At 62.6% G+C, this 9,608-nt stretch overlaps 1 protein-coding gene across 2 annotated transcripts; it reads right to left on the bottom strand.

Moving 5' to 3' along the window:
• Positions 1 to 938: 938 nt before the first annotated feature.
• Positions 939 to 9,489, bottom strand: LOC136102739 (ras-related and estrogen-regulated growth inhibitor-like). 2 transcript variants are annotated; one of them, XM_065840075.2, is made up of 4 exons: positions 9,311 to 9,489; positions 4,323 to 4,379; positions 3,635 to 3,708; positions 939 to 3,068 (listed from the first exon to the last, which is right to left on the bottom strand). In XM_065840075.2, exons 1-4 carry the CDS (start codon positions 9,405 to 9,407, stop codon positions 2,586 to 2,588), a joined length of 711 nt encoding a protein of 236 aa, XP_065696147.1. In that variant the 5' UTR covers positions 9,408 to 9,489; the 3' UTR covers positions 939 to 2,585. The 2 variants fall into 2 exon arrangements, with proteins under 2 accessions (XP_065696147.1, XP_071664778.1); XM_071808677.1 differs by lacking the exon at positions 9,311 to 9,489 and having other exon boundaries at positions 4,323 to 5,035.
• Between the last annotated feature and the right edge of the window lie 119 nt (positions 9,490 to 9,608).

Here is a 9,608-nt window from a genome sequence, read left to right as displayed (position 1 = left end):
GTGGGGCTGAAAACGGGCACTTTCTGCACAGAGACCCAGGTCAGCCTGCCCTCCCCAGCGCCATCAGCTGCTGCCCTGTGCACAGGAAGGCAAGACCTTCTTCTTCTTGTTCCTCCTCTCGTTCTGGGGCCAGGCAGAGCCCCCACCACAGGAATTTAGGATTGATGGGGTTGTCCCAGTGCATCACCCCAAAGGCACCTTTAACCCCAGTCCCCACAGAGGGACCACCCCCCCCCCGAGCCCTATCCCACCCCATGGATATTACATCCTCCAGCCTGTGTACCTAAGGGAGAGCCTCCCCCAGGAGAGCAAAGAAAACCTTTCAGTAATTAGCAATTAGCAGCCCTGACGAGCTCCCCCTGGCCCCTCTGAAAGCAGCTGAGCCTGATACAAGTGAAGTTTCTTGCTAATTATAGCAGGCGAGCAGGACCAAGCGGCCTCGGTGAGGGCAGCACCACACTGAGCTGCTGCCCAGGGGCCTCCCCCGGCCCCTGGTGCTATAAAAAACCGCAGGGTTAACTCAGGACAGCAATCCCTGCTGTGCTGGGTGCTGCTCTGGTCCTGGAGGATGCTGGTCCCGGCAGCTGGCTCTGTGTTCTGCTCACAAGCTGCTTCTCTCATTCATCACTTGACATAATTAATGCCAGGTAACGTGGGTTTCTGCTGTGCCCAGCGCCGCAGCACTGGCCTGGAGGCCAGCGAGGAAACACGGGCCCTTGGACAAGCGCTGGGGACAGCAAGAACTTCAGCGACGTGCTCATCACAGCGGGTCTGTCCAGCCCACAAACCCCCGCCCCGGCCGCCAGACCACAGCACCCCAATGGGGAATGCCATAAAAAATGCTAAATTAAAACAAACGAAGAAAACCCCCGGCCCTTGCTTCCCTGGACATGACAGAACAACCCCGGCCCCGCGGGCAGGAGAGCATCGCAGGCAGTTGCTAACACAGCTTTTATTGTCACAGGGCGCAGCAGCAGACGATGCAGCAGGTCACTACAGGGCGATGTGTGATGCCGTGAGAGACTGAAACATCAAATAATTGTCTCCAAGCTTTCCCCAAGCCCAAAATCAGACCGGGACCCTGCAGACACCGCGGGTCTCCCAGCACATTCACCTCCACGGGCGCCGCAGTGCAGCGGGACGGGAGCGATGTGCCCGCTGCAACCTGCTCCTGCATGCACAGAGAGGAATCCTCAGCCCGCAGCCATTTTCCCTTTGGGGACGGGGAGCTCAGCGAGCAGACAAGTGGGTCCCTGCAAGGAGCATCATTTGCACCTCCCGGTATCAGCCCCGTTGCATCCGCGGGTCTGAGCCGCAGGGCAAAGCGTGAGAAGCTGCCCGGGAACGCTGTTCCTGGGGACGCAGGAGCGGGACCAGAAATGCCGTTTGTGGGAGCTGCCTCCCCGCGGACGGGAGCTGCTCCGAGCCACAGGGACACGAGACACGGGGCACAAACCCCGCGAAGCCCCGGGCACGGCGCCGCCAGCCGGGACGGAGCAGCCGCCTCTGCCGCCTTCACCGCCCGTGCCAGGGTGTTATTTACAGGGTTGTTAAAGCAGAGCGTGCCGAGGGGCCCGAAAGGTTAAAAAATCATTTTTTAGAAAAGCCGGGGATTAACAGGCTTTTCCCCCCCCTCCCACTGTAAACAGATCTCTGGTTTGCTTTTAAACGTGCCCTCGGTGCCAGCCTGCGAGCAGCCGGAGGGAGAACCGGGGCCCTGCAGCTGCCCCGCGGGCAGGGATGGGGGCTTGGGGGGACTGTGGGGGGCCTGGGGGGTCTCTGGAGGTTGCAGGGGTCTGCTCCTCCACCAGCAGCTCCAGTTCGCAAACCCAGGGTAAAACCAGGACAAAAACGCAGCCCCGGGCTCTGACAGATGGACGCTGGTGGCTGCGGATGGACAAACGGGCTGGTCCGGCTCCTTGGGGCACCAGGCAGAGGGGGGACAGTCCCCGCCACGCCCCGGCCCTGTGCGGGGGGCCTGGGGGCTCCGAGGGGCAGGACATGGGCAGCGACCACCCCTGGAACAGCCGGCCGGGCTGGGGGGTCTGAGCAGCCACCGCTAATCCCGGGGGTCTGACCCCCAGCAGCACTGGGCTGCAGAAGCGACGGCTGTTGCCCCCAGGACAGGGGTTGTCCCCAGGACAGGGTAGATGGTGACAGCCCAGGAGCCAGCGTGACCTGCAGGGTTCCCCCAGTGCCACGGGTGTGCATTTTGGGGCACACACAGACCCAGCGAGTGTTCTGAGGGGGATGGAAACCCATACAGACGTGTCTGTGTGGGGTCTGATCCCCACCGAGACTCTCCTGAGCCCGCATGGGTTGACCCAACAGCACCGCGGTCACCAGGAGCCACCTCCACCGGCACGGGGCGGGAGCAAAGGGGTGAGACGGCCAAAGAACATCTACCTGCTGACACAAAGCCCGTTTCCAGGAGCCTGCGAGCATTAAAAGGCTGTTGGATCCCAGTTCCCCCCTCCCCACCTCTGAACCTTCCAGCCCCAGCAGCTGCTCCTCCACCGTGGTGGCCTCACAGCAGGACGTGTCCCTCGGTCCCGGCTTGGCCGCCGCTCTCGTCCCCGTGTCCCTCACTCGGGGATGTAGTCCCTGAAGGAGTTAAAGCTGAGGCTCCGTCCCGCCGAGCTCAGCGTGGAGCTGCCCTGCATCTTGGGGATCTTCTCCATCAGCTTGGACACTGTCCTCCTCTTGAAGGAGCCCGGCGAGAAGTGTCCCTGTCTCATGAGCTCCTGGTAGAGGCTGTTGAACACCACCACGGTCTCCTCGTAGCTGTCCCGGGTGGAGATCTCGTAGAACGGGAGCTTCAAGGCTTTGGAGAGGTTCTCGCCGTCCTCCGTGGACACCATCCTGTCGAACTGCAGGTCCTTCTTGTTGGCCACGATGACCACGGGCGGCTGGTCGCCGCCGCTGCGCTTGGGGCTGGCGTGGAGGTGGTTGATGAGGAAGCAGAGCCGCATCACCTCGTCGAAGCTGCAGCGGTCGGTCACCGAGTAGACCACGGCGAAGCCATCGCCCCACTTGATCTTCTCCTCTATCTGCAGGGAATCCTCCTCCTGCCGGGCAGACACGAGTGAGCCCCAACACCCGCACACCAGCACCCCGGTGCCACCAGAGAACCCCCCGAAGGACCCGTCACCTATCCCGGGTGGGTTTGGTCCTCGTGCACAGCAGCGCAGGGAGCCCAGGACAGGGGTTTGTGGCTTGGGCAAAATCATAGAATCGTATTTTTGTTGGAAAAGAACTTTAAGATCATCGAGTCCAACCGTTAACCTAACGCTGCCCAGTCCACCTCTAAACCACCTCATCTGCATGAAACATTTCATCTGCTAATCCCATGCTTGAAGCCTGCACTCTTCAAAGCACAGCAGTCAGGAGAAAACACTTGGAAATACAACAAATAGAACAAGATAACTTAGTAACAAGCAAGTAAATATTGAGCTGAAGCGACACTGTAACTGACATTAGAGAGACACAAACTCCCCAAAACATCCTGTTTCTGAGATAAACACGTCCCAGTCGGTGTTTGGGATGGAACAGACGAAGCTGGCGAAGGGCAGGGGTTGTTGCGCTACCCTGGGCTATCCCCGGGTCACTCGCGCACAGCCGCGCCGGAGCTCACCTGTCCCGCCGTGTCCAGGATCTCGAAATGCACCATCTCCCCGTCGATGACGGCCACGTGTCTGTAGATCATTTCTGGGGGAGGACAGACAGACAAGCGCGTGTGGCAGGAGCCCCCAGGCAGCAGGTGACAACCCGGTGGCCTCAATACAACCCGTGCAGGAGATATCGATTTCCACCCGCTGCAGCCCCGTGGCCTCCCCAGGTGTGTTTGTCACACCAAGTGTCCCCTCAGGTCCCCTCTGAACCGTCAGAGAAACACGGACCCTGCCCGGTGTCCCAGCGCCGCGGGGACAGCAGGAGCTGAGCAGAAGGACGCACAGCCGGCGAGCCGGGACACGGCAGCGCCGACGGGACTGCAGTGCCCAAAACACCCCAAACCCAAAGGCAAAAACCAAGAGAGACCCCAGAAGCCAGGGAGGTGCTGCCAGGATTCCTCCTGCCCCCAGAAGCTGCCTCCGCGTGCAGTGCCAGCGCTCACCCCGCTGATTTTGCCTTAACAAAAGGGCAGAGAAGACAAAAGGGCAGCAGGAGCCCGGGGGTGCTGGGCAGGCGGCTCTGGCCGCTGCTGGAGCAGGGAACCCGTGAGCTCAGGGTAGGGTCGGCTGTGCCGGGGGTGGTGCGGGGGGCGCTGGGGTCTGGACTGAGCCAGCGGCAGCCAAAGTACTGAGGAAAAGGGCTTGACCTACCCAGGGTCGGGTCGTAGTCTCCGATGAATCTCCTGGTGATGAATCTGACGGTCAGCGCTGTGAAAAAGCCACACCAAACGCAGTTAGGGCTGTCACACCGAACTGCAGAGCCTGGGGAGGCAGGAGGGACGAGCAGAACCCGCCCCAGCCCCGGGACCGGCCCGTGCGGGGCCAGGAGGTGGCACCCAGCAGGGACACCGCAAACGTGGCCCTGGGGACCTGGGGCTGGTGGCTTCACCTCGGGGCTCCCCGCTTGCAAACCAGCCGTTGGTGATGTGTGTGAGCTGCTCTGGGACACCCGGGAGCCGGGAGTTTGCAGCCCCGGGTGGACACACTGCACGGCAAAGCTCTGCAAAAGCCAACAGTGTTCCACGGCTTTCACTGGCCGTGCGCCGAACACCAACATCGCATCTCGCTGCGGTGATGGATTCATCAATCAGCTTGGTCAGCTGTGCTGCAGAACTCGATTTCAGGAGACAGCGACCTCCACTGCAAGTTCACTTTAGCGATTAAGTTATTTTTAAGGCTAATTTGTGTATTTTCTCCCCCTAGAATCCCTCCCTCATTTTACACCATTAATAGGAGTAATGCTATTGACTGACCCTTGGACGGAGCCCGGCTCCCGGACAAACAGCCCCTGCGAAACCCTCCCTGCCCGTCCGCCTGCTGGCACAGCGGCCCCACGGCCATCGCGTCGTTTGGCTGGTTTTTCCTCATTGCAAGGGCAAGGCAGCACCAGCCGCAACACGGGCAATTAAACCTCTGACCCAATTACCGCATCTCCCTGCGCCAGAGCCCGGGAGACGCGGAGCCCAAGTTCCAGCAACGCCGGGCTGGGCGAGGTGTGCTGGGCTGGAGCAGCCGGGCTGGGCGGCAGCCGGGGGCTGCGCTGGTGGACAAGCCCTCTGGGGACTGCATGGAAAAAACCCAATTAAAACGTCAAAGAGACTCCTCAGAACTTCCTGTAAGGGGCAGCGAAGCTTTGACACGCTGCGAGGTCTCTGTGCGGGTATTTCCAGCAACGGGGCTGTGGCGCGGCTGGGAAACGGCCAGGAACGGGAAGCAGGGAAAAAGCAAAGGCTTTCTGAGTAATGAAGCAATTTGGAGGTGCCGAAAATCTTGCTGGTCTGATCGGGGCAGGGAGGCAGCCAGAGTGAACCTGCCACTCCTGCTAACGGCACCCAGCTTTGCCAAATGTCCCCAACGCAGACCGAGGGCCACAAACCCACACCTATCCCAGCCCCCTGCTGCAGAGCCAGCACACGGGGAATGCCCGGCACCACGGCTGGACCAGCGTCCCCACGCCGGCACCCTGGGTGACAACAGGAGCCAAACCACACGCCTGGTACTGCAGACACATCGGCTCTAAGCAGAACTCCCCACGCGGTCCTTCGTACACAACATCTTCCCAGCACAGCGGCTCTGAAAACGCATCGGCGATGCCCAGGTGCGATTTTCCGGCAGTGGAACCCGCGGCTGGGTGCTGCGGGAGCTGAGGAGCACGGCTAATGGAAGGGACGCTCAGCCCTTGGAGCTGTTTATGCCATTAATGGGCACGGACAGGCTGTGCAGGAGGGAGAGGCTGAGCGCCGGCTCGGAAAGCAACAGGAGAGTGAAATTGGTGGAAAATGAGAGGGAACGGGGAAAACAAAGCCAGCCAGAGCAAGGCAGGAGCAGAGCCCAGGAGGGACGGGATGGGGAAGGATGGGGACAGGACGGGGACGGGATGGGCAAGGATAGGGACAGGACGGGGACGGGATGGGGAAGGATGGGGACAGGACGGGGACGGGATGGGGAAGGATGGGGACAGGACGGGGACGGGATGGGGATGGGATGGGGAAGGATGGGGACGGGATGGGGACGGGATGGGGAAGGATGGGGAAGGATGGGGACGGGATGGGGACGGGATGGGGAAGGATGGGGACAGGATGGGGACACCGCTGAGCAGGCGGCAGCGGGAGGGAGGGAACGGCAGGAGTGCGAAGGGAGAACGAACCCCACCAAACCCACCTCCCACCCGGGGCATCCACCACCCTCCCACCTTCCAAACCACCTCTGGGTTCCCAACCCCGCCCGTCAGAGAAGGGATTTGATGGAACAAGCGTGTAATTCAGCAAAACTGCTCTGCGGAGATAACCGAGGATCCCGCAGGAGGCAAGCAGCAGCATCTTCAAAGAGGTGACCACAATTATCAGGGGGAGAGCGGGACAAGTCCAGCTCGGTTTCTCGAAAGCACCTGATTCTGTGTCATACGTTAGGCAGCCGCCCAAAGCCAGAGCGCATGGTGCTGTACGAGATGAGGAGCCAATTAAGTTGATTAAAAATTGGCCGGAGCGCAAGAACACAAGGGAAGCTGCCAATGGGCAGAAGTGGCTGCAGCACAACAGCGTCAGCACGGCCGCGCAGCCTTATAAGGAGTATTTTTTTTCCCCATCTTGAACATCAGTAGCCTGGCAAAGGGCTGTCCTTGGAGAGCCCCGGAGCTCACAGGGTTCATTTCCGATTCGGTTTGGTCTCTAGGAATGGCTGCGGGCTGTTTCGGGGCGCGGGGTCACCCCCAGGGTCACACGGAGCCCACGTGCTGCCGTTGGTGCTGCTGCGTGACATCCCTGGGGCCGGCAGCGCCGTTCGTCTTGTGTCGGGAGCTGTAAGCAGAGCTTGCCTCTGAAGTCCAGCCCAGTTTGCGCTGGCCAGCAGCAACCGCGCAGACAGCAGATAATGCTGGATTTACAGCGCCCAGCGGGTGATTTACACAGCCCCAGCCAGAGCTTTAAAGCACCGATGGGGCTCACTCAATCTTGGCCGCGCTCGGAGGATCTGGGACCTCAGACCACCAGATCTTGATGATTTACAAACTGCTCCAAAGAATCAAACTGCTGCTGAGAACCGTGGGGTTTTTCAGCCCTTTTGCTTGTTCACACCCCTCAGCTCCCCCAGCCCGCCCTGGGGACCAGCACCCCCAGCCCGCCCTGGGGACCAGCACCCCCAGCCCACCCTGGGGATCAGCATCCCTAGCTCGCCCTGGGGACCAGCACCCCCAGCCCACCCTGGGGACCAGCACCCCCACACCCCCAGCCCCCGAGGGAGCTCCAACGATGCTGCTGATGCTTTAGGCTCCTTCCTGGCGTTTCACAGGCAGGTCCCTCAGCCCAGGCGCTCACATCCATCATGCGGGTGTGTGTTCACCACCCCAGCAGGCAGGGAAAGCACTTGCAGGTGTCCCTGTCCCCGTCCCGTCTGGCGCTGGAGCCAGCAGCGGCAGCACAGCACCCGGGGAGGGTGACACGCTGTCCCTTCGCAGGCAAGGACATGCAGGACAGCACCCCAGGTGACAGAGACCTGTGCCAGGGTGGCTGCTCCCGCTCCCCTCTGCAAGAGCAAGGGATCGATTGCCTCCCCCTGCCCCTGTTTCATCATCTCTGTCACTGTCACAGCCCCCAAGGACAGCAAAGCAGCCCCTGAAGGGCCTTGGCAGCCGTGGGGCTGCACCAACACAGGGCAGACCCTGCAGATCAGCCTGCGGGACACCCAGCCCTGTCACAGCAGCCACCGCGGGGCTGCCGGGGCCAAACCCGCTGGAGGAACCGCTGGAGCCCTGGGGATGACCCGACCCCACGGAGGAGGCACAACGGCCCCTCGCTCACCCGCAGGAGGGGCCCAAAGCCCCCCGGCCCCGCTCCGCACGGGCTGGACTCGCTGGGGGGAAGCGCGTCTGTTCGGGCCGGGCGGGATCCGAGCCAAGCGCTGTGGATGCTCCGCACAACCCTCGCTGGCAGCTCCATCTGCTCGCAGGGACCGTGAGGCCAAATGCAGCACGTGGACCCCCCGGTGCTCTGAGTACACCCCGTTCCTGTGCTCCTGCGACCCAGTGTTGGGCCACTAATTGGGATCTGGGAGCCGCTCCCTTTAATTTAATCAGGGGAATGATGATTTTTCACTAGCGTCGGGCAGGCGGCTGGCTCGTTACTGGATATGGAAACGCAACTCCAAGGGCACTGGCAGCCAAAGCTGCTGCACCAGCGGTGCCACCGCTGCAGTGCATTTGCAGGTTGTGTCTTCCAGAGCCACACGCCAGCGGGACATGGCCCTGTCCCCGAGGCCACCGCAGCCCCGGCCGTGTCCCCACAAGCTCTGCATGGATTGCTGCTCCCCTGCAATAAAAACAAGCTGGACCCGTGCGGATACGCACCTTTCCTTGTCAGCAACCCCACTTCGGGCACACCGGGTGCTGCAGAACTGCAGCTGGGGCCGCCTGCACCCCTGGGTGCTCACAGCCCGGGATGCAGGAGCAGGAAGGGGGAAGGATGATCCTGGGCTGGGGGAAGATGATCCCTGGGAAGGGGGAAGGACGATCTCGGGCAGGGCTGGGGTGAAGGAGGGAGCTCGGGTGCTCCGGGCTCAGCATCCCAAATCCCCAGCGCAGCAGGTGGGAAGGACTGAGCAAAGTGCCAGGAAAGGGAGTTTTCCTGAAGGAAAAGCAAACCCGGCGCGGCAACACGAGGCTCTGCAAACCCCGCTCCCTTCGCTGAAAACCAGCTGCAAGCTCCAAGTGCCCAGTAAAGCACAAAGCTGAGGCTCAGCCTTGGGTGCTGAACGCTCCCACGGTCACCAGAGTCCCCCCCTAGCCCACAGCCCAGGGCTCGCTGCACAGAGGTGGATTCGGCTCAGAAACCCCCTCGGGACCAGCCCGAGGCTGCAAAGTGCCCACGGTGGAAACTCGAGGGGGGAAACTTGGTGCCCTGAGACCGAGCGGGCTCGGGGGTCCCCTGGGCGATGCTGCCACTGCCCCCGAGAAACTCCTTCCCCATCCCGGCTCCTGAATCAGCCCCAGCCCCGGCTGCACCCCCGGGGGGCTCGACCCCCTTCCCGGGGAAGGAGACTCGGGGTGCGGGGGGAATCGGGGGGATGCTGGGGCTGCTGGAAGGATGCGGGGGGACGCCGGAGGACCCCGGAGGGATGCGGGGGGATGCCGGGGACCCCCGTCCTACCTGTCTTGCCCACGGCGCTCTGCCCCAGCACGACGAGGCGCAGGGTGCGGGCCGGGCTGAGGCTGACGGAGCGGCGCAGGGGCCGCGGGAAGCTCATCCCGGAGCGGGGCCGGGGCTCGGGGCTCCGGGCTCCGCGCTCCCCGCTCCGCCGGGCGCTGCCGCCGCGGGCTCCGCCCCGGGGGCCGGTCTGGGCTCAGCCCCGGCTCGATGCAGGCGGGTCCCGGCTGCCGCCCACCTCTTCCTCCTGCTCCTCCTCCTCCTCCCGCGGAGCCGCTGCCCCCGGGGTCGGGCAGCCCCA

This window comes from Patagioenas fasciata, chromosome 5 (genome assembly GCF_037038585.1).
Source record: "Patagioenas fasciata isolate bPatFas1 chromosome 5, bPatFas1.hap1, whole genome shotgun sequence".
NCBI lineage: Eukaryota > Metazoa > Chordata > Aves > Columbiformes > Columbidae > Patagioenas > Patagioenas fasciata.
The sequence above is the reverse complement of the archived record's forward strand: the minus strand, read 5'-3'. Positions and strand labels throughout refer to the sequence as shown.

Excerpts from the sequence above, each read along its gene's own strand:
- LOC136102739 (XM_071808677.1), bottom strand. The coding sequence starts at position 4,755 with ATGAATCCATCACCGCAGCGAGATGCGATGTTGGTGTTCGGCGCACGG. Across the intron at positions 3,709-4,322 it reads AGACTACGACCCGACCCTGG|AAATGATCTACAGACACGTG; the intron begins GTAGGTCAAGCC and ends GTCCTCCCCCAG. Across the intron at positions 3,069-3,634 it reads TCCTGGACACGGCGGGACAG|GAGGAGGATTCCCTGCAGAT; the intron begins GTGAGCTCCGGC and ends TCTGCCCGGCAG.